The 25,727-nt window shown below is 28.5% G+C and overlaps 1 protein-coding gene across 3 annotated transcripts; it reads right to left on the bottom strand.

The window, feature by feature from the left end:
- Window positions 1-1,017: 1,017 nt before the first annotated feature.
- Window positions 1,018-25,727, bottom strand: LOC145190130 (putative ATP-dependent RNA helicase DDX23). 3 transcript variants are annotated; one of them, XM_090090686.1, is made up of 30 exons: window positions 25,584-25,727; window positions 24,116-24,354; window positions 23,668-23,737; window positions 23,503-23,562; window positions 16,144-16,230; window positions 15,992-16,043; window positions 15,561-15,652; window positions 14,775-14,813; window positions 14,374-14,409; window positions 14,033-14,145; window positions 13,826-13,889; window positions 13,232-13,308; window positions 12,990-13,126; window positions 12,618-12,706; window positions 12,379-12,454; window positions 5,444-5,513; window positions 5,058-5,124; window positions 4,672-4,737; window positions 4,225-4,269; window positions 4,081-4,120; window positions 3,738-3,937; window positions 3,586-3,647; window positions 3,287-3,376; window positions 3,123-3,192; window positions 2,993-3,031; window positions 2,247-2,290; window positions 1,980-2,063; window positions 1,817-1,863; window positions 1,588-1,709; window positions 1,018-1,376 (listed from the first exon to the last, which is right to left on the bottom strand). In XM_090090686.1, the coding sequence occupies exons 2-30, from the start codon at window positions 24,343-24,345 to the stop codon at window positions 1,275-1,277; spliced, it is 2,370 nt and encodes a 789-aa protein (XP_089946812.1). In that variant the 5' UTR covers window positions 24,346-24,354; window positions 25,584-25,727; the 3' UTR covers window positions 1,018-1,274. The 3 variants fall into 3 exon arrangements, 2 of the variants coding, with proteins under 2 accessions (XP_089946812.1, XP_089946811.1); XM_090090685.1 differs by lacking the exon at window positions 25,584-25,727 and having other exon boundaries at window positions 24,116-24,366; XR_016453417.1 differs by lacking the exons at window positions 1,018-1,376; window positions 1,588-1,709; window positions 1,817-1,863; ... (11 more) ...; window positions 5,444-5,513; window positions 25,584-25,727 and adding an exon at window positions 10,578-10,925 and having other exon boundaries at window positions 10,972-12,454; window positions 24,116-24,366.

Genomic DNA, 25,727 nt, shown 5'->3' with positions numbered 1-25,727 from the left:
AAAAAGAATGTTAATAAAAACAAAAATGCGTCTATCTTGTTTAAAATTCCTGACAAAAACCATAGATAAACTTGTATTTATGTTTTTGAAGACGTAACAAGAAGTCAAATATTTTGAAATCACTGATAAAATGGGGAAATGAAAATTGTGCGTGTCTGTTCAAAAGCAGCCAGAACTAAATCAAAAAAGTATGAGCAATCAGTTAAAGTTCATCTCAAAGTTACTTTTTTCCTAACCTGGTGTGACTAGAAGGTTATTTATCATGATGTAATTTGCCAAAAGTATAATTGAAAACCGGAGTTGCGTCGAGAGAAAAACCACTTGCGTTTCTCTTGCTATTTGGTTAAAAAAAGGGTTGTTTTTTTTTGACAAATTTAAAGATCAATCTTGAAGGGAAAAAAAAAAACTCCATAGATAAAATATTTGTGAAGTCCTATACAGATACATTTCGGAAAGTTTATATTGGTAATGTGCAGATTGCAATTTGAAACGAAAAATAGTTAAAAATGAAAGCGTGCGAATTTTTTCAAAGGACCTTTTTGGGAAAAAACCTTTCTAGCGGAAATTATTCTTTAAATTTTCGAAAACAAAATTTTAAGTGAAATGCACTTTTATCTTTTTTTTGAATAGGTATCTACTTATGGTAATTTTATACGGACTGTGAGGGAGAGGTTTATAACGGAAGTTTTTTTTTAATAAACCTTTTAGTTCCGTGCATAAACTTTAAACTACAGATTTTGAATTCGCTGACCCGAAAACCCATATATGTACTACAATTTTATACCAAAATTACTTCTAGTCTTGTTAGAAGATTCTTTAACAAAAAAAAAAAAAAAAAAAAAAAAAAAAGGAAAATACTTATCTCATAGTGTTGTTTAAATGGTCAGTGAAACAAAATAAAAATCAATAGTCTTTAAGACGGAATTTTTAATTGGAAAAATTTTTCCAAATTTATTGAACGTTTTTTTTTTTTTATTAAGGCTTATTTCTTTATTATCATTATTATTTTTACCGAACTGCTTTTTAATACCATGTATTTCTCTTTACAATGTTTACAACAACTTGACGTTTTCGTTTCAGATTTTTTTAAAAAAACTTTGGCTCAAGTAACTTACAACATTGCAGCTTATATCGCCGACTAACAAGTCTCAAATTGCTCTGAACGATGTTGAACAATTTCACAAAAAACAAAAATAGTAAAGTTTTAGCAAGACAAAGCCATGGACGACATAAAAAGGACGATGCGACATTCGCGATCAATCAAACAACGAATATTACACAAAGATTGTTTCTTCTCTGCGTTTCTTGGTCAATACCGTACCTGGCTTATGCTGAGCGTCTGGATGATTCATTAATTCGCTTGGGCAACTGCTAGCCTGTATGAATATAGAAGATAATAGCTTTAATCGTCCTTTAAATACTGGTAATAATCTTTACGACCCATCGAAAACAAAGCGTCGTAAAGAAATTTACTTTGCGCAATTTAAGCCAAAAATCTGATTGAGAGGCTAATTCTCTCAAAAAATAATGTACAACGGAAGACATTGTTTAAATGACGAAAACAAAATGTAAACAACTCATACGTACCGAGCTGCTAAGTAATAGCTGCTTGAGGTCGTAAAATACTTCAGAATCCTCTTGTGTTAAAAACGTGACTGCAATACCGCTTTTTCCAGCACGACCCGTGCGACCAATACGATGCGTATAACCTAATAATCAAGACAAAACTACGTAAAAGTTTGAAACACGACGTTATTATTTTTTGCGTCATTTTTAAAACATTTCACAAGGGCGCGTTAAAAAAAAATCTATTTACTTTCGATATTTTTTGCCATATCATAATTGATAACCATTGATACGTCCCTATTAAAAAAAAAACAGAAAAAGGCAACTTTAACACACACGCAAAAACAATAGCTTAAGTAATTTTAAAATAACTTGTGACCACGTGAGAAAGCTTGTTAGGAAAAGAACCATACTTGATATCAATACCACGACCGGCTACATCTGTAGCAACCAAAATATCTTTATTGCCTTCTTTTAACGAATTCAAAGCGAACTCTCTTTAAAAAAAAACAAATCAATTTTAACAATATCGTAATATCGTAGCAACAGGAAATTTATAAGATCAATAAAATAGTTATAAAACGCTTAATAAAGAGAAAGTATATATTCATATGTACGTTTTTGAACTTTGCGAGCAATATTAATCCAAACGACGCAATAAAAAGAAAATGTTAAAAAACCTTTGCTCTTGACCTTTGCCGCCGTGTAATGTTGTTGCCGAAAACTAAGAAAATCAAACATTTTAAAATTTGATTTTTAATGCCTTTAAATTTGAGAAATTTCTTTCACAATGAATATATTTTATCAAAACGAAGTTTTATGCAACTTCTAATATAATAATGATAATAAATAATGATAATAATAATAATGAGAAAAATAATAATAATGATAATGGTAATAATAATAATAGTAATAATGATAATAATAATAATAATAATAATAATAATAATAATAATAATAATAATAATAATAATAATAATAATAATAATAATAATAATAATAATAGCAACAACAAAAATAATAATAAATAAATAATATTAATATTAATAATAGTAAATAATAATACAGCGATGCAGTAATCCTGAATGAGTTTAATAAAATCTCTAAATAAAACAATATAAATTATTTTGATTAAATGGCTTTTATGGAACGCTTCTATAAAAACTATTTTAATCAACATTTTTCAGATTTTAATTGGTCCTTATTAAATGAAAAAACCATCATCTGATCATTTATTGATTCTAAATGAATGAAAAGAAAGAAATAATATTTTATATTTTCTAACAATTACATATATGTTTATATATGTGATTATAAGAAAATAATAAATATAAAATTTCATTTAAATAGTTTTATATCACAATAAAATTTTAGAAGTTTTACTAAATTTCAATTTTTTTTTTAATATCAATCATAAAATGCATACTCCTTGTTTCTCCAAAGACTTGGCCAGTACATCAGCACCCTAATGAAAATTTAATCAGGGAAAATAAGTTATTCAGACAATTTACTTGCAATAAAATCAAAAAAACATGCGTGTTAATAATAAAACGTACTTTCTTCTGGTTGACGAAAACAAGGACTGGAGGATCAAGTTTACTGCTGAGTATTTCCAATAGTTTTTTCCTTAAAAAAAGTTATAAATTTAACACCCTGATAAAATACAACTCAATTTTATGATTTAATTATCTTTATAAAATTTATAACAATAAAAAAATACTTTTTTTGTGCAGCAGACAACATAAAGACTTTTTGCTCGACACGGTCCACAGGTTTACCTGCTGAACCAATTGTAACGATAGCTGGTCGTCTAATAATAAAGTAATAGAACAGAAAAATATTAATCAATAGAAAAACCATAATCAACCGAAAGTGATGATAGGTGACTGTTATCGTGTTTCTAGAAACTAAAAAAAGCATTATCTAAACTTCTTATTTTTTTTAAAAATAAAAAAAACACAAAAAATACTTTGTATTGAAGATTTATTTTTTATAACAGTGCTACTTTTGAAATCCTACCTAAGATATGTGCGAGCTAATCTTTCCACAACTGGAGGCATAGTAGCTGTAAACATCACAGTCTAAATTACAATGATATTTATAGAAATGACAATAGGATAGCGGTTCCCTCTCTTAAGTATCATATATGTTCAGCAATGTGCAATTCATACTTGTCTATATTTATCTTTTGAGGAATAGTTTTTAGCAATTATGTTAACATCTTCTGCCTCCTCAGTATCAGGTTTTACATTGGTGACAGGTAAATGTTCTAGAATCTTTTGAACATCAGGTTCAAAGCCCATATCAATCATACGATCTGCTTCATCCATTACAACATATGAACATTGACTCAGAACCAAATAACGATTTTCTAATATTTAAAACAACAATCATTTGCTAAATAAAATATTATTTTAAAAAATATGCCATTTAAATGTTCTTTCTAAAATATTAATGAAGTGGACAAAGTTTGATCTTAAATTCTAGGACAATAACAACCTGCAAATTTCTTACCTAAAACATCAATAAGACGACCAGGGGTTGCAATAACAATCTAATAAATATGCAATAGTATCCAAAATATAAAGAAAATAGTACAATTGTAAAAATTAAGAAAACACTAAATAAATGTTAACAGCAAAAAATTTTTTTACTAACCTCACAACCAAGACGCAGCTGGAAACCTTGGTCTTCTCGTGAAAGCTTAAAAAAGAAAGGCAATTTTTTCTTAATATAACAATAACAAAGAGAAGCTTTTACACAATCAAAGAAACCTATACACAATCAAAAGATAAAGGTCACCTTGTTTGAAATCCAAATCAGAAAAAAAAAATTAATACACACAAATTTTAATTTTAAGTTTCTACAAATCAAATAAATCAGAATAAACTATAATAGCAAACCAACAAAGCAAAACAACTTTTTAAACAACTTTAGTAACTTTCTGTTGAAGAATTCTCTGCATCATGCTAAAATATTTACAGTTACTAGCACTGACTCTTAATAACAGAAAACTATTAATTGGTGTTAAGTTGAACCCTTTATTTTATCAATTTAACTTAGTCTGACAAGAAAGAAGTAAAGCTCTGATAAATGTCAACATACCCCACCAATTACAGCAACTGTTCGTATACCAAGTTTCTTTGCAAATTTTATAGTTTCTTCTTCAATCTAAATATTACAAATTTAAAGCATTTGTGTTATTGAAAAAACAATTATAACAACAAACCAAGCCATTTTTGGTGCACATTAAAAATCTGTATAATTTTGAACTTTATTTTAAAACCTGACCTTATATTTACAAAATTTTAAAGTTATCAATATAATGAAACATTAAAATTAAATATAAAAAATCATTACCCTGCTTGCTCGCTAATTCACAAATTTTTAATGAACTTATGAAGCATTGTTGTTCAACTTTTTTGTTTTTTATTAAATTTAATGTAACTTGTCATTTTTTAGATTTTTAAAATTGTAAAGTATAAATATACCTGCTGAGCAAGCTCTCTTGTTGGGGCGAGTATGATGGCAAAGGGACCATTGTCTGATACTGATTGCCTAGAGCAAAAAAGATTTCAGAAGAAAATATTTTTTGTTTCTTCATTTCTTCTTTTGTTTCCCAAAAATTTTCAATTAATAAAAATAACTATATAAGATGAGACTCAAATCTTTCCATATTTCCAAAACCTTAAACAAAATTAAGTTAATATTTCATATTCATAATATAATGTAATTAAAATAATATCACAAGAATTCAAAAAACAAACAAACAAACAAAAACAAAAAAAAGCAGAACATAAAATGAGTTTTTTTGCAAGCAAATGTTTTGGTTACTAGCATTTATTTTATCATTGTGTTGTAATAAAATACTGCAAACCTATCAGCCTCTGGTAATCCAGTAATCCACACCAATAAAGGAATCACAAAGGCAGCAGTTTTTCCACTACCTATGATTCAGAAAACAAACAAATTTGAATTTTTTTTAGTGAATTTCATAAGGATAACTAAAAACCAGTTTTTTTTAAATTTAAATATTCTGGCAGCAGTACAAAAGAAAATTACAAGCAAAGTTTCAGTCAGGCTATATTTGATATAAATCAGATGTGTTTCAGCCAAATTATATTTCATGCTGCTGTCAGACAATTGAAACTTAGATGAATTTGTTATAACTGCAGTATTTCCACTTCACCCAAATGTGCAAGTTATCATTTAATAGTTGTTGCTATGGTGACAATCATAAATTTACAACTTTGGTGTTTTCATATTTGTAAGCATTCACTTAAAGTAGAACACAAGTTTTGAGAAAATCTCTTCTGATCAATATTGCTAGCTAGTTTCATTTCAGCCCAGAAAATATTTTGCAGACTTAATCATTAGGTGGGCTGTTGATAAAACATTCGATTTGCTCTATCTTTTTTGTTTTTTCTGTGTTTTTGGCAAAATACAAGAATGCATCAAACTACCTCATGGGTTAAATTCATTATAGATCTGTATTGGTGTTAAGTAGTTACTGTGTGAAATATTATGAAAGTATAACTATAACTAATGGATCTAGATGAAAAGCTAAATAGAGTTTACTGCTGCATTATTATGTTGTTGTGAAATTGCAAATTCTTCTAATTTATTCTTTATTTCTTAAATTTCAAACACAGCCACACTGTTACCACTTATATGGGGTGATAGTGTACACATCCCAGGGTCACCTGATGCAAATTTTGAAATCTTTTAGGTACGTCTGCGGGAAAAAAAGTGACCTTGAAGTTAAAAAAATGGAAAAAAATTTACCTTCTTTTTTGACATAGCAAAACTGCTATAAAATCCATACCATTAATCATAGACCAATAAAATTTGGTGGCAATGTAGCCTATGCCAATGCCAAGATTTGGGTAAAATTTTATCCCAATCCCTGCAGTATAACAAAAGTTATGGAAGTTTTAGTGTTGATTTTTTCACTTCCAGTGCAAAACTTTTCTGATTACTGCCTATTACTAGCCCCTAGGCCATAATGTGGGTAACATATGTGCTCTAGTTGAATATACTAACAACATTGTAAAATAAGGATTTTCATGTTCTTACCAAAGTTTTTGGTTTCAGGGGTCAAAACTCTTGTTCTTGAGTGAGCCCTATTTACAGCATATGTAACTTTTTCTATATAAAACCTTATACGTCAGTATTATTAGTGCCCCATAAGCATTCTTTTAACTAAACTACTACTTTAGAAGTTAGTTGAGACATTTTAACAGATTTTTTGATGAAAATTATAAAAAATCTTAACATTTTTTACTCTAGCAAATTTGCACTTATTCATGGATTTAGCCCTGAGGATTTGTGAGCAAAGCAAAGAAATGTGTTGGAAACCTTTTGCATGTGATTTTTAACTGGTCAACATTTATTGTTTGTTGAAAAACCCATTTCATACATAAAATCAGTTAAAAATGCGTAGAATTTCCGTAGTCCTTTGTTTTCAAAATCTTTATCAAATGTACGAATTGTAAAGTTCAATAAATTTATACTAACAGTGAATTAATTTCTAAAATTTATTCAATTCTATTCTTTTCTTTTGATATCTTCACACTCTTTAACTTATTTGACATAACATTTAAAGCACTGGTCAGCTTACTATTCTTAAAATATTTTTTCTACTCTATCATAAAATATGCTTAAATTTAATTTCAATGTTTTAAATGTTTTAATTTTAGTCTTTCTCCATTTTTGTTTTGACAATGATTAGAAAAAAAAAAAAGGATTTTGCATAAGAGGAATTAACAATGTTAACCCATCATCACGTAAATAAGAGCGTACATGATTAATTTGGATTTTACTTTGATTTTGTACGTTGTGACGTACATATCATAAAAAGTTTAAATCTTAACAAAACTTTGCTTTTCCCAGCAAGCACATCGATGTTGATCAACGTTGATCGATGTTGATCAAGGTTATTTCAAGATTGTTTCAATGTTTGTGCTTGCTGGGTTGTAGCACTGAACTGAAATGTTTGCAGAAATATCCAAAATTATTAAATCTTTCACTTGAAAATCGTTGTATGAGGTAAAAATTTTTGTTTTTCATTTTTTATAATATACAAATTGTTAGGCTGAAGTAATTGGATTGATTTAGCTAAATATGTAGCTATACTTGTAGCAATATATTACTTATTTGAAATACACCTAACTGAGTCAATGTGACATTTATGTTAGTGTATTAAATTCACATTATCAAAGATGGCAGGATTCTAAAGCTAATCATAATCTTGAAATCCAATCAAGATAAATCTAGGCATCTCTAATGATGACATTACAGAGAGTCCGCTAGTAATGTTAATAATGAAATTACATTGCCAGAAATCTTAATGTTTGTCAATCATATTCTTCAATTTCATATTATAGCTCAATTTGTTTAGGTACACAGCTACAATCCACTGACTCCTTATGCCACTCCTTAACCATGTGCAGAACAGAAAGTGTGTCTTCATGCTCTGCCTCCAAAAATGTGGCCAACAGATGACTGCTTTCAAACCAGAACAGACGTATCTTTGCAATGAACAACAACCCATGTTGTTGTTCATTGCAAAGATATGTCTGTTCTGGTTTGTCAAGTCATTCAATCTAGAGAAACTTCAAGTGGCTACTTTGTCAAATTAGGTATTGATGGAGGCAAAAGTTTCCTCAAGTTTTGTGTCAGTGTTATTGAGAGCTCCACAGAATGAGATAAGTCCAACTCACCACCTCAAAAGCGACTTTTGAGTTCCAGAGCAGCAAAAGCGCTAAGTGTGAAAAGATGAGTTCTTTTAGCAGTCTCTGAGGATTTGCCAAAAACTCATTCTAATATTCAAAAGGTCTGATCACTCATCAATGCAGATGCTCTGAAGTTGATTATTACATGTGACATGAAAGTTGCCAACATTATTTGTGGACTTCAAACACACTCAAGCATGCACGCTTGTTGGTGTGATATTGACTCAAAGAACCTTGCTTGGAGAGGCAGTTTAAGAACACTTGGTTCAGTCAAAAGAAATTTCAAGTCTTTTGAACAATCAGGTAGAGTGTTGGCTAAGGCCAAAATGTTTGCAAATCTTGTTCACAAATCAATTATCAACGGACCTAAGGATATACTGATTCTAGACATCATTCCACCAATGGAGTTACATCTTCTTTTGGGCACAGTCAATCAGCTCTTCAAAATTCTCAAAACTGTGTGGTCTGATGCTGAAAAGTGGCCAGCCATGCTTCACATTCACCAAAGCCTATATCATGGCGAACACTTTGAAGGCAGTGAATGCAGGAAATTAATGAAAAATATTGATGTTTTACAATGTCTTGCTGAAGAAACTTCCAACACCTTCTTGCTGTCATTGAAACTTTCAAAAAGTTTAATTTGGTTGTGAATTCATGCTTTGGAAATGTACTAAAAAAGCTTTTTGTTCAAGATTGATCAATTTAAAGCTTCATATTTGGCAATCTAACTTGGAAGCATCACACCCAAAATCCACACAGTATTCCACCACATCAAGGATTTGTAAGCATAACAACTGCCCTTAGGACAATTCAGTGAACAGGTTGTTGAAACTGCACATCAAGATTTTCACCAGCATTGGCCACAATACAAAGAGATATGGATTTGAATAGCAAACACCTTTAGAAAATAATCAAGAATTTTCATCCATTCAGCTTCATTTTAATGGGTTAATATTACTTGTTAAAAGAGAATTTAAGCTCACAAGAACCCATTATAACGAATTATAGTCAATTTCAAAAAAAATATTTAATACTTGTGCCAATCTTATGTCAAAGTTTAGTGCCATTTGAGAATAGTAAGCTGACCAGTGCTTTAAATGTTATGTCAAATAAGTTAAAGAGTGTGAAGATATCAAAAGAAAAGAATAGAATTGAATAAATTTTAGAAATTAATTCACTGTTAGTATAAATTTATTGAACTTTACAATTCGTACATTTGATAAAGATTTTGAAAACAAAGGACTACGGAAATTCTACGCATTTTTAACTGATTTTATGTATGAAATGGGTTTTTCAACAAACAATAAATGTTGACCAGTTAAAAATCACATGCAAAAGGTTTCCAACACATTTCTTTGCTTTGCTCACAAATCCTCAGGGCTAAATCCATGAATAAGTGCAAATTTGCTAGAGTAAAAAATGTTAAGATTTTTTATAATTTTCATCAAAAAATCTGTTAAAATGTCTCAACTAACTTCTAAAGTAGTAGTTTAGTTAAAAGAATGCTTATGGGGCACTAATAATACTGACGTATAAGGTTTTATATAGAAAAAGTTACATATGCTGTAAATAGGGCTCACTCAAGAACAAGAGTTTTGACCCCTGAAACCAAAAACTTTGGTAAGAACATGAAAATCCTTATTTTACAATGTTGTTAGTATATTCAACTAGAGCACATATGTTACCCACATTATGGCCTAGGGGCTAGTAATAGGCAGTAATCAGAAAAGTTTTGCACTGGAAGTGAAAAAATCAACACTAAAACTTCCATAACTTTTGTTATACTGCAGGGATTGGGATAAAATTTTACCCAAATCTTGGCATTGGCATAGGCTACATTGCCACCAAATTTTATTGGTCTATGATTAATGGTATGGATTTTATAGCAGTTTTGCTATGTCAAAAAAGAAGGTAAATTTTTTTCCATTTTTGTAACTTCAAGGTCACTTTTTTTCCCGCAGACGTACCTAAAAGATTTCAAAATTTGCATCAGGTGACCCTGGGATGTGTACACTATCACCCCATATAAGTGGCATTCTTGGGTCAGCTAGATTGCCAATATTGGATTTCATAATAACAGTGGCCAATTAATAGTAGTTCTTGTTTAATTAAATTTCAATTTTCATTAAACTTCAAAATTCAAGTTTGTTTGAACTTTAGTAAATTGAATTGTTAATTGACACTTTTAATTGCAAGCAGTGAAAAAATTACAGATACAGAATTGCAGATTCTTTATTAACTGTGCTGTTAGAGTACATGTTTTTATTTTATTATATGTTTGTTTTGTTATGTTTTTTTTTTGTTATGTTTGTTTTGTTTTATGTTTGTTTTGTTTTATGTTTGCTGTTTTATGTTTGTGTTGTTTTATATTTGTGTTGTTTTATGTTTGTGTTGTTTTATGTTTGTGTTGTTTTATGTTTGTGTAGTTTTATGTTTGTTTTATGTTTATGTTAGAGAACATGTTTATCTTTATGTTTTTAAATGCAAAAAAAATTACAAGTAAAAAATATTAATTTTTTTTTAATTACAGTAATAGTACCACACTCTGCTGTCAATCTACATCTAAAATGACTCATCTCAAAAACACAGTTTTTGGAATTGGAGCTGGTATTACAGACCAGCAACCTGTTGTCTTAACAGATGCTATGACGACAGGTTGCTGGTTACCAACAAAACTTTGTGATACTATATATTCCATCAACAAGCTGGCTTGTCTACAAAACAATTGAAACTACTGCTACAGCATCTGCTATTTGCACAGTTCAGCTCTCTAGCAACAACAGTAAGGAATGTACTGATGATAATGAATGTGATATTATTAGTCCTTTTAAGATTTCTGAAAGGAAGCTTACAAAACATCTTAATAATACTTGTTGTAGAGTAGCAACTCATAAACCCTCATTACATTCTTAAAGACCCAAGAATTGTGTCTTTGACAAACAGAATGAGAATTTCTCCTGCACAACAATCTGCACACATTAAGGCTATTGTTAAAGAATCAGGTAGTGCTGGCTGAGTTACTCTATTATATGTGAATATGATACAGCAATTTAGCCAGCACCACCTCCTGATTTTTAGATGGTGAATGCAAATACCTCTTTAGAAAACATGGTGAATGCAAACATTGCTTCTAAAGTACAGAATTCATGGGTTCCACCAAAGTATGTTTCCCTGCATTGGGATTCTAAACTGATGAAGAGCCAGGGAACACATTCTTAGCATACCTACTTACAAACCTGGGACAGATCAACAAACTGATGAGATTACCAATGGGAAAACTACAAAGAGTTCAGAGAATTATGTTTGGTGTACTTTCCTCCAGAAAACAGACCATTTCATTTTTGCTGACTGGTTGCAGTCCACAAAAATCATTGGATGCTTAAAATTTTGTCCTCCAACAAAATGGTCCTTCTTGAAGAGCAGATTTGTTTGTTGTCACCAGAAACAAATAGTACTGCTGCACAGCAGAAACAAGTAGCACTGCTGCACAGCAGACAAAGCTGCATATTTTTGTCAACTTTGCACTGTCTGATATACAGTGCTTAGTCAACAACTTGTAGGTCAGCAGTTGATGCTCTCTGCCTTTATCAGAACATTCTGAAGAACGCAGTCAATTCTACAATTTATAAAAATGCTATAAAAAGCACTGAAGTGTCATCAGTAGTACTTATGTTCTGAAATAGTTCCCCTTGATTTATTCAGTCACATTGCTTCAAAGCCTGAATTTCAGTACTTATTTGAGAAACTTCTGGCACTGAGCCTAGATTTCTGGGTGCAACTAAAACTGAGGAGAATTATTAGAACATTTTGCAGGTTGTTGAGGTTCAAGGAAAGATTACCAGCCTATCCTAACAAAAAATTACCTATTGTACAGTGCATTGTGTGATAATAGAGGTGCTATAAGTTTTGTCAAACTGTATTTTACAGTCTTTGTTGCAATTCATTAAACTTAAAAAAAATATTTATTAAACATTTATATTAAAAAATACATTACCTATAACTATTTTCCATAGTTAGATTGTTAAATGTTTTAGTTTTTACATTCTTTAAGTAATTTAAAAAAAGAGAAAAAGATTACCAGTCTCTGCTATTCCGATGATATCTCTATTCATAAGACCAATAGGAATGGCTTGGCGTTGAATTGGAGTTGGGTCCTTTTAAATAGATAGTTTGATAAGTGTAAAAACAGATAGAGATTGATTTCAGCTTTTTTAAATAACAAAAATTTCTCATAACTTTTACTTTTATAAAGGACATTCACCCTGAGGTCTCATTAAGATAAATTTGAAATTTTTTTCTTAACAATAAAGCTTTTACCGTATATCCCAAACTCAGAATAACATCAAGAATATCATTAGGTAGAGATGAATCATGCCAATATCTTATAGGGTTAGGAATTTTTCCACCTAAATATATAAAAATTACTAAGTAGTATCTAAAAAGATCAATAAAGAAAAACTACAATGCATGCACATTCAAGTTTAAAAACATAAAGTTGTGATATGCTTTTAAACTGTTTTTTATTTTAGAAAAAAAACTGACATTCAAACTTATAAACCTAAATTAAACTTAAGTTTAAATTTTCCTATAAATGTGAGCAATACAAAAACGAGATAGGAAACCCAGTCAGACTTTAGCACAAAATTTTGATTTTTACGAAAAAGGATTTCATAAACAAAATTAGTTTACCTTTTGCAGATATACTGAAATCCTCTTTAAATATGCGCCAGTCACGATCAGTCATTTCATGTAGCTCTTTCATCTTCCAATGACGTTCCTTATGACTAAGTTTGTCTTCTTTTGCTATTATACGATTTGAATTTTTTCTAAAGAAATTATCATTCAACAGGATAAAAAAGAGTGATCAAAACAGGATTTTTAAACTTCAATAAATTTGCATTTCTTGATGGCTCTCAGCAAAAAAATTTTACATTTCTTGAAGTTTCTCAGACTCTGTTCTCCTCTTTTCCATCAGTTGTTCATAAAATTTACTTTCCTTTTTTTGAACCTAAAAAAAAAAAGAGAAAAATTTTCACTTTAAAATAAACAAACTTACTTATGTAACATAAGAAAACGTGCAGGTTTTGTTTTCAAGATATGGGAAAGAAAACATGGGATGTTCTTTGAACATTGACAAGATTTAAAGATTTATAGAAGTCTTATTTTCAAACTTAACTTGAACTAAACAATCATATCTGACATTAAAACACAACAGTAATAAAAACTAATTTGGATCTAATTATTTGGTAAAATAGAAAAAAAACAACTTTACTTTGAACTAAACATCTTTTTTATATTAACAACCAAAAGGTTATAAACTTTGTATGAAAATTTACTTAGGTACAAGAACCAATTTTAAGCATATCCAAATTTAAAAATATATTTCAAAAACAATAGTATAACCTTACATATATATATATATATTTTTGTTAATTATATTTAATGGTATTGATTTAAACATTTCATACATTATATTGATTTTAGAATTTATTTTGAAAAAGAAAAAAAACATTTTTAAAGCTGACCTTAATATCAATTCCAGCTTTGTTTCCTCTCCCAAACAGTAAAGCTTCATGACGTTCTCGATACCTTTAAATAAAATCAGAGGTTAAATATTTTAAATTTAGTAATAAATGCAGTTCAGTAAAATATTTTTAAAGATAAAAAAAAACAAATGTGAGTCGAAATTTCCAGTAATCTAAAAATTCATTACAGAATTAAAATAAACTTACAATGCATTGTAATCTTGTGAAGTATCTTCTGATGTATCCCAGTCAAAAACAAACTTTTTATCATTTAATCTACGTATCTTTTTCTTTTTCTTGACTACCCCCAGATAACGATTCTAAAAAAAATAAGTCAATTAGCCTGAATAAGATTTTTTTCTTTGAAAACTCATTTAAAATTAACTATCCTGTTAGACACACTGAATAAATCAATATTAATATTTTTTTAACAAAAAAGTTAAATATTTTCCTAAATTTCACAACCAAAAACAAATAGTAATTACACTGAAACTTATTGAGAAATGATCAATATAACCTTACAAATAATAAAGAAAGACAGAACTAACTTTGATGGCTTCAAGTTCTTTTTCTCTATCTCGGCCCTAATATAAGAAATGAAAATGTATCATTAACTAGCTTTGCTGGTATACTTTTCTCTTGCATTAAAATCTTGGACTAAAATTCAACAAAAGAAATATTATCAGCATTTACATCTTGGACAAATTTTAAAAAAATTAACTTTTTTATTTAAACAAGTTTTTTGTGTGTGCATAATTAGTTTTTTTTTTTTTTTGGGGGAGGGGGGTCATCAAATGTAAAACTTTGATAATCTTAATAATTAAAATTAGGAAAAAAAAGAATTTTTCTTTTAATTTGATGATATTCATCATGTTCTTTGAATAAAATTTTAACAAAATAATGAAATAAAAAATAATGAAACAGAAAAAACACAAAAACAAGATAGAACCTTCAACATCACATCTTTTGAACCATCAATATCAGTGTTCTGTACAAAAATGAACATTATAAGATTTTTAAAGACTCATTTTAAAAATGAACATTATTAGACTTTTAAAGACTCATTTTATGAATTATATTTATTGAAAACCAAATACAACTAAATTATGAAAATTGAAAAGAATTTAAACTGGGATAAAATAAATGGATCATGGAATCACAAATCACAAACTTAATGTTGGTTTTTCTGTTACTTAAACTTATTGTATTTCTTTAAAAGTCACACTTCAGTAATATTTTCTTTTGGTGGAACAATCTGAATGTCAAAATATTTTCTTAGGAGAAATCTAACTCAAGTTTATTTTATACATTATCCTAAAATATTTAATATTAAATTATTTACAGTATCATTAATCTTATCGATTAATGATACTGTAAATAATATTGAGTGTAAATTTAATTTTATTCAACTTAAGTGAAGAAAAAAAAAAATCATTTACAACAAATAAGATTCTTATTTTAAACTGTATTAAATTATTTTCTAAAACTATTAGATTATTTAAAAGTAAAACTTTTTAATTTTTTATTGGTAAAGTTTCAAAAGAAAAAGATAAATTCTCTTAAAAATGGTACTATAAATTTTTAAAATTGAATAACATTTATCTACTCTGCCCATTTCTACATTTTTATGATTATTTACTTAGAAGTGAAAAGACAAATTACTAGCTTAAAATGAAAACTATGCTTTGAAACATTTATCTTTTGAAAAATGCAAGCAATAAAAAATTCAAGATACCTCTGTTCGATCTGCTTTTTCTTTTTCACGTTCCCGCTCTCTTTCTCTTCTATACTTATCTCTGCTATATCTATCTCCCCTATCAAACTCATCTATGATACAAAAAGTGTGAATACTCAGTCTTACACATAAACACATAAAAAGTAAATATAAGTGCAAAAAAATCTGTACTTTTTAAAATTAAATTATAAAACAAAATATAAATTTATATAAGAGTGGTCCATTATTTCAGACTTCAAAATGTTGAGTTTACCCTCCTACTTTGTTTCAATCAATAAAAAATAAACTGTACATATTTTAACTCATTTAGACAATTACATATAATATATTCCATTTGTAAGGTTAGATTGGTACATTCTATCAGGTATAACATTGATGAAGATTATATATATATATATATATATATGATTAAAAGAAAATGAAAAGTATACCTCTGCTTCTTTCAGCTTCTTTTGCAAACTGTACTCTTGATAAACGCTCTTCCTAAGGAAATAAGCCTTTCTTATAAGTTTAATAAGTTTTCTTTTGTTTTCTGTTTTTTTTTTTTTTTAAAAGTTTAGATAATACAGCAAATTTGATTAACCTCTAATTTCTTTCGCTGTTCTTCTGCAAGCTGTTGACGCCTTTTTAATGCCTCTGCTGCACGCTCTTCTTTTGTTAAAAACTTTGGCTAAAAAGAAAAACAAATGTTATTATTAAGCATCTTGGAACAACCCAACTAATGTAATTTTGATATGAAGTAAAAGATAAAAAGAAAAGTGTAAACATCAGATTTGACTCCAATCAGTTAAAACAAAAACTAAGGCTGATCTCTCTAAAGTCCTAAAACGTTAAGTTTTAGTACATTGTTAAGACAAAAAATACTATAAACCTGTTTCTAAATTCTTCATATGAATTTTTACAGAAACTTTTAAGTGTGAAATTATGAACATTTTAAGAACTGTAAAAGAAGGAACTTTACAAGTATTTTTTACAGGTAAAATTGATCTATAATGTAAACAGCCCATTGCATAATGTTGCAGCAGTTGGAGGTAGTTGAAATGAAATAACTCAAAAAATTTCAGCGATTTTCGATGAAATATGGTTTGTGGATTTAATTTTAAAGATTATTGTGAAAAACGCCATAAAAAGCGCGATAAGCGGAAATTAAAATTTTCAATTGTGAGAATGTTAAAAAGTTTTCTAAAAACCTTTTTTATAATTTATGATTCTAAATTTATAAAAAGTTGTTTACCTAATTTAGTAACTTTTTGAATTTATTCAAAAATATCATCATATGAATGGGAATAACATCCTTTTCACATATATGCTAAACGCATCTTTCTGCCAAGCAATTTTGTCAAGATGCAGCTGTGTCGATTCTCAAACTGGTAAACGTAATGGGATGCTTCCGATACTAGTTTAACAGTTCGCTCTACACTCAGGGAGTGAGATAGGAAGTCTGGAATATCTGGCTTAACAAAATTGTCTGTAAAGTATTGAATTTTTTGAATTGTAAAATGTTGCGTAGAAGGAGGTTCCGTAACATCTGGAGCAGTGAGGTCTATCAACTCATACCAGTGATTGGTATTAAAGTTTACTACAGGAATTTTTTTCAATTCATTTTGAAAACTGGTCAAGTTCATTCTATAAATATGAAATTGTGATCAATACTGCGTTATGATTGTGCTTAAAAGGATAATAAGAGATTTCTTAATTTCTTTTAGTTATTAAGCCAATTAAATAACTTAAAAAGATACCTTTGTCTAAGAGTCAGTATTGATTGAAAACCTTGATTTCGGATCTTGTTATCATCATCTCTAATCATGGCATAGAGAATGTTTTCAGGTCTTAGGCAGAATGCGTTATTTTTAATGTTCTGCTTCAAAATATGTATCATCATTAAATGGGAGAATATTTAGCCGAAAGATAGCAGAAAAAAGGAGACGAGGAGAGTCATGCAACTTGAATGATGTCCTTATTTCAAACCATGCTGGAGCATAAACTTGAACAATAAAGTAGATTAGTTTTTTTAAAGACTGGGTTGGCTGATTGTCTCTTGTATATAAACAGAGAATGCGAATAGCTAGAGTTAACCATCTTGTATAGTTAAGTGGACCAATTTTGTAAGCAGCCCATTTATCAGCAACTTTACCAGACCCCACTCCTTTGAAATACTCAAATAAAAGTCTTTGATCACTACTAAGGTCTTTCACTACTTCTTTTGGAATATACCCATCAACTATAGGATTTGTGACAGGTTCAAACAAAACTTGATGTGAATCCTGAATATTTTCAGCACATCTTTTGCCAAGAAGGCCACTAAAGCTTCCTGGTCCAGTTGTTACACCATCTAGTTTTTTAAAAAGAGCTCTTAAAGGAAGTTCGTTTTGATGTAGTAAAGCATTTGCAAGAGCTGCACCTAAGTTTGATGAACATTTTTGACTAATTCCATAGCAAACCTGGGAAGTTTAATTAAGTTGTAGTCTCCAGGAAATTTCTTTATTGGTTGCCATTCAGTTTATTCCTGAAAGAAATTGCAGCATACAAAATTTGCATATACTTAAAATATATCAATAAAAATACAATAAGTTTACCTCAGTTTCAGTTGAACAGCTAGCTTCTTCAGATGACATTGTTTGTTGTATGAGAGATTCTGTTTTATCAAATACGTTTTGAGATAGTTGTTTTCACTCATTATCAGTCCTCTTGTTTTTTTAAATTTGCAAATTTGCATCAAGATTTCATTTTACCTTTCTAGCAATAGATTTGTCAGTTATTAGAGGTAGATTAGGATTCACTGCAGCCCAAATTGATTTTAAATTATTTTTAATTTGCTCAGTAACTTCTGTGATATCTGCAGTTGGCTTTACATGAATAAGATAGTAGTAGTATTGAATAACCTGTCTGTAAGTACTTGGCTCTGCCATTAATTATTTACATGGACCACCACCATACTTCTTTCCACTTGTTTTTCGTGTTATAGGTGTAACTATAATTTTCGGCATTTTTTATTGTTAATAATATATGTAATTCTTGTTGAAGTTTTTGTTTACTATTTTATATTTATCTGTTTATTCATTTAACAATCGCCACATGCAATAAATTTGATTGGCTGCTGTAACTTAACAAACATTTTTATTGGTTGCATTATATATTCAAAACAAGATATTTTGAAACGAGATACTTGTTTGGAATTTAAAATTTCAAAGATTGAAATTCCAATTATTTTAGAAACTTACAAATTTAGGGCATAATTGAAAACTTTAAATACAAATCTGCAAGCCATTTTTAATACAGTATTCCTGAAATTTGGTGGAGTTGTTATTATACCCTAGTTAAAGAAACTGCAACATTACTCAATTTGATATTCGAAAAAAATGGTAAAATCGACCTACCCTAATATATATATATATATATATATATATATATATATATATATATATATATATATATATATATATATATATATCTGTGTGTGTGTGTGTGTGTGTGTGTGTGTGTGTGTGTGTGTGTGTGTGTGTGTGTGTGTGTGTGTGTGTGTGTGTGTGTGTGTGTGTGTGTGTGTGTGTGTGTGGCCAATTCCATAGTTCAGTGACACATCATGTGGAGAGATTTTTTTTAATAAAAATTTTCCTATAACTCAAAAATAAATTTTTATTACTCTAAATCAATCTTGAATCAAAATTTTATAATATAAATCAAACAGAATTGTATTAACATAACACTATCACATAGCAAAAATTAAAAAATTAGTTCAGTGATGCAGCGCGGAAAAAACTGTTTTTTTATCAGCATACTTTTAAATGCTGATAAAAAAACTTTTAAATGGAGTTTTTGCTGAAATTTTAATTCTTGTTAGTCTAATTAGATTTTTTTGTTGTAAGTTATTTGGCAATAAGGCATTCATAAAAAAAGCCACAAACAAAAAAGTTTTTATATAGTTTTATTTTACAGAAAAAAAACTATCAGTTCAGTAACGCAACATTCAGTGACAAAAAAAAAAAAGATGGAATTAAAATCATTTTAAAATGTTTTGTTATTTTGTAATATATCTTACATATAGTCAGGTGTAAATAGCATCGGAACATTGTTATCATTCTGAAAATAATGTGAATTTGATTTATCTTTGATTTATCTTGAATAACTTAAAATTGAACTAAATCCAAGTTTAGTTTTTTTGTGTCATTTTCTGACATGAATTACAGATATTTGCAAATCTTGTAATGCTAACGCAAAATCTGGTAATGACCTGATCTTGCATTAACTAGATTTAACTCTCAGGGCTGTGATTCGCTTAACAGTAGCTCCTATTCGGTCAACCACTCCTTTCCTGTGCATTGCTGCAAAGAAATGCTAGAAGAATTTTTAATAAAAATGTTTTTCAAACACAACAATTGTAGCCATAATGCTTTTGTTTTTGAACTGAGAAGTAGCATAATTGCTGAACATGTGTACTTCTTTGACTTGATCAGGAATAAAGTAAAGGATTTTGTCAATATACAATGTAATAGAAGACTTTGTATGATCAGTTGAATCAGAAACTATGGCAAATGTTTTTAACTTAATGTTCCAGACTGCAAGGGTCATGATAGAAACTTGATTTTGACCAAAATGAGCTGCTTGCGATTCATTTTCATAAACACCTAGCATTTTCAGCCCAGTCAACTTGGATTAACGCAATTTCAGAATTAATGCTCATCAAAACTTCCTTCAGTTTCTTAAAAATTGGTGATTGGTTTTTCTTTACAAATGCGTGTTTAACGAACTTATCATGCATCGCTTATATGTGTTGGATGAGTTCTTTTACAGTAGACTTTTTTGAAATCTTTTCAATCTTTTCATATGTTTTAGTTTCAGGCTTTCTTCACTCGTCCCAGGATACTTCGAAACCAAATGTATTAACAGTTTGCAAGTGTTTATTGAACTGTTTAATGCCTTTGCATGCAACACATTTGTCATAGGTGCAATTGTATGTGTACAGTTCATAAACAAAATTATTTATCATTTCAGATCCAACTTTGATTGAAGACACTTGAATTGATTTGTTAATACATCTAAGAAAATCGCATACTTTCATGCAAACTACAAGTACAAACATTATGCGGAAATTTTTTAACTGATTTCACATTGCATGAACACAGTTCGGAAAATTTGCTTGGTCCAACTTTTATGTGCTAATGCTTTTCCTTGAATAACTAAAAAGCTTCTTTTAGCATATAATATAAATGACGTATTTGAATATTGTTTGCTTTTCAGGCAGATAATTGAATTCGAGTGACATTTTTTTTGTGTGATATTTGGGAAACTTCAACTTCATTATAAAAGTTTACAACTGCTAAAACATTGCTTTCAGAAAGACCATACAGCTTTGAACATGCTGGAAGTAGACCTGAATTATCTTTACAAGCAGAGCTATTTAAAAGAATAGAAAGAATTTCAGATTGTTCCTTCTTTGAAGTTGGTAGTGCTTTCAAAACTTTTATTCAATGCTTTTCCTCTTTGTTGAACATTTTTAAAAGATGAGCTTGGTCTTTGAGATTGATTTAAAAATTTTCTTTTTAGAGCGCAATTTTTTAAAACTCTTAATTTTGCTTTAGCAGCATAAGCTGCTTTTTTACTAAGAACAGCTTTCAATTTTTCTCGATATCTCTTAGATCTTACTCTGGGCATTTCTTTCTTTTTATCAGCATTCTGAGAAACATAATTAGCTTGGTATTCTGCATAACATTTTTTTTTTTTACTTCTAATTTTGATTCCATTTCTTTAAAATTTACAACTTTATAAGAAAATATTAACATAAATCCAATAGTTTACTAATATTTACAAATAGCCCTTCACAATACTATGCAAAATTTATTTGAATAAAACCTACAACAAAATTTGAACATTTGGATATTTTGATTTCCTTATCATGCTATTTTACAAAATGCTATTTATCCCATTGATAGATTCAGTGACGCAACAACTCTTAAACTATAACTATAAGTTAATTTAATGCTTTTTGACCAATTTTTTTTTGAATAGTGATGAAATGTTTACATTAAAATATATAATTTCTAAAAAAACCTTGCCTTAAAGCCTAATTTTATTATGATAATTAAACTTTTTTAGCTTTTAGTTCAGTGACGCAATCTAATTTTTGCAGATGTGTATGTGACAAAAAAACACTTGAATTATTTTTAAAGAGCAAAAGTTTTTTTTCTCAATACATATATATAATCTCAAAGATTCTTTCTAAAAAAAAATACGGATATGTTTTGTTTAAAATATTGCAATAACTTGCCCTCAAATTTTACTCACTTTTTCAAATAACAAAAATAAAAAATAGTTCCTAACATTCATCAAATTTATCTGCTTGGTTCAAATATTTTCTACTCAAAATTTATTTTAACAATAATTTTAAGGTGTTTAAGCTACAATTAAAGAAAAAAAATTTTTTGAAAAAAGATATTTTTTAACACTAAATTTATCTCTTCCATTGTAGAATATATATATATATATATATATATATATATATATATATATATATATATATATATATATATATATATATATATATATATATATATATATAGCTATTTCAAGTTGTATTATTTTCAAATACAATATCTCTTGTTCGTATAAGAGTGCTCAATATTTTGTATAAATAGAGCAATATATATATATATAAAATGAAGAAACAACAACTATGTATGGTACTTAAAGTTTCATGCCTAGCGGCAATCATCAGCCATGAAATACAAATCAAAAATCTATAAAAACCATTACAAATTTCAAAAATTACTGTTAACAACAAAAGTCGTAAGCGAAGAATTATCTGGTTCAATCCTCCTTACAGCAAAAATGTTTGCACAAATATAGGAAAGCGGTTTTTAAACCTGGTCGACAAACATTTCCCAGTAACCCACAAACTCCATAAGATTTTCAATAGAAATTACATTAAAGTGAGCTACAGCTGCATGCCGAACATAAAAGACATCATAAATTCCCACAACCAAAGCATTCTGCAAAAAAACCAGCAGCAAAAAAACCAGCAGCAAAAAAACCCCAACATTACAGAAAAAACCTGTAATTGCATCAATAAAACTAAGTGTCCTTTACATCAAAATTGTCTTACAAAAAACATAGTCTACCAAGCCACCATCTCTTCCAGCAACCCAGTAATAAAAGAAAAAATATATTACGGCATCAGCGAAACACCTTTCAAACTAAGGTATGCAAACCACCAAAAATCCTTTAACATTGAAAAATATAAGAACGACACAGAACTATTGAAAGAAATATGGAAAATGAAAGAAGAAAATTTCACACCTATCGTTAAGTGGAAGATAATCAAACATTGCAAATCGTACAACCCGGCCACAAAATGTTGCATGCTATGCCTGCATGAGAAGTACATGATTATTATGTTTAATGAAGGTACCTTATTGAATAAGAAGAACGAATTGGTTTCAAAATGCAGGCATAGAAATAAATTTCTTCTTTCGAAATTTGATACTGGTGACTAGGCCTATATTATTTCTTTTCTTTTCTTTCTTTTTCTTTATTTCTCTATTGCTTTCTTTCATTTCTTTACTTCTTTATTGCTTTCTTTCTTTCTTTCTTTTCCTAATATGACGTCAGAGCACACGATACAGTAATTTTTGCAATTTGTAACGGTTTTTATAGATTTTTGATTTGTATTTCATGGCTGATGATTGCCGCTAGGCATGAAACTTTAAGTACCATACATAGTTGTTGTTTCTTCGTTATATATATATATATATATATATATATATATATATATATATATATATATATATATATATATATATATATATATATATATATATATATATATATATATATATATATATGCAAAGTTGATTTTTCAAAATGAAAACCAGTACAAATTTTTATACTTTATTTAAAGTCTTTCTACAAAAAGTTTGATAAGTAAATCAAAATTATCAGTTCTAACCTTTTCTAAAGCTTTCTTTTCAGCATCTCTCTTTGCTATCATTTCCTCTAATGACAATGGCTAAAATTAAATAGAATAAACAGTTTGGTTAATCGTTTTAAAAGATAATTAAATGTCAAGAGTTTTACTGTAAGTAACTCAATAATGTGTATTATAACATTCTACCTCTCTTTTCGGAGGAGCAGTCCATTCCCCTTCTTCCAAATCCTCTGTGGCTAATTCTTTGTTCAACAGACTAACAAAAATAAGAGACATTTTAGAAGTTTCTAATGAAATTTAAAATACCATTTTATTGATTCTCAAATGACAATTTTAAAAAAAGAGCAAACATTTTTGTTCAATATATTCTACAATGATTTACAATTTTTTTTAAACATATTTTTAGCACCTAAAAGTCTTAATTTCTCTCACACATAGACAAAAACTTAGAAGCTGCTATCAAACCCACCCAAAAAGATTTTTACAACTTTAAAAAAATAACTTAACTTTCTTTTAAGAGCCAAATCAAATATCATTTTGAGAATAAGATAAATTACACTAAACTTTTTATTCAATAAAAAAACAATCAAACTTTAAGAGAAAAATAGCAAAATTAATTTTGCTAACTTAATACTTTTTCTTTTTTGTCATTCTTGTTGATGAATCATCTTTATCTTTAGAAGTTGATCGATGCCTCTTTCTATCAGGTGATCGTGATCTAGATCTTGAACGATGACGATGCTTCTTTTTTTCTTTTTTATCTTTATGTTTGTGCTTATAATTACGATCATCACGACTTTTGTCATAATCAACATCCCTACTTTTATAATCCCTGCTACCATTTTCTTCTTTTCTTTCTGACATGTTTATGCACTAACCAGCAATAAAAATAGATATTTAAAATAAATAAAAAAGAAATATATGTGTGTGTATATATATATATATATATATATATATATATATATATATATATATATATATATATATATATATATATATATATATATATATAATATAAACACACACACACTTGTTTTTTAAAAGAAATTTTTTGTACACACATTTTTTAAAAATAAGATTTTTGAAAGATACTAGGACTAGAAGTCCTACTACTACGTTACTTTTTGATAAGAAACTTATTTTGTTAAGAGTTTGAGGAATATTTCCTAATTTGTGTTCTGTTCAGGGACAAATCTGAGGATTATATTACATTGAATGATATAAATGAAATTCAATACATACATACATACATACATACATACATACATACATACATACATACATACATACACACACACACATGTGTGTGTGTGTGTGTGTTTGTGTGTGTGTGTGTGTGTGTGTGTGTGTGTGTGTGTGTGTGTGTGTGTGTGTGTGCGTGTGTGTGTATGTATGTATGTATTGAATTTCATTTATATCATTCAATGTAATATAATCCTCAGATTTGTCCCTGAACAGAACACAAATTAAGAAATATTCCTCAAACTCTTAATAAAATAAGTTTCTTATCAAAAAGTAACGTAGTAGTAGGACTTCTAGTCCTAGTATCTTTCAAAAATCTTATATATATATGTATATATGTGTGTATATATATATATATATATATATATATATATATATATATATATATATATATATATATATATATATATATATATATATATATATATATATATATATATATATATATATATATAAATAAGGTGTAAAGAGAGTATATCATAGCTATAATGATTTCAGAACTTATTTTGTCTGACATTAATACTTTTAAGATAATCTAATTGTTTTTGATTTGTATAACGCACTATTCGTGCAAAGTACATCGAGTTGTAACAAGTTGGGTATCGAGAGTTGGCCCACCGAGAGGACGAAGGGGGGGGGGGGGGGGACGATTTAGCCCTGAGTTTTATGTTTGGTGAGGGCCCAACATAATAAATTAGTAATGAAAAAAAAACTTTTTACAAAATTTTTTTTTCTAACGGCTTTTGTTGATTACTATGCATTTTTTGTAAATAGATAAGCTAGTATAATATTTTTGTAAGTAGATAAACTTTTATAAACTTTTTCTTTGCCACAAACAAAAACAAAAAATGAAAACTAACCAAAGAAAAATTTTCTAGAGAGATCGTGACCAAAAAGTAATTGCCTTTTGAAGCAGCCCCTGGCTCCAGATGTTTACTAGAGTAAGTTGGCACTCATCCTCTTGACGAGCCTGGTTGTTAGTTAACTTGGATGATATAGTTTTG

This window comes from Hydra viridissima, unplaced genomic scaffold (genome assembly GCF_058129835.1).
Source record: "Hydra viridissima isolate aposymbiotic clone 2 unplaced genomic scaffold, HvirCarnegie_v1 scaffold_6, whole genome shotgun sequence".
NCBI lineage: Eukaryota > Metazoa > Cnidaria > Hydrozoa > Anthoathecata > Hydridae > Hydra > Hydra viridissima.
The sequence above is the reverse complement of the archived record's forward strand: the minus strand, read 5'-3'. Positions and strand labels throughout refer to the sequence as shown.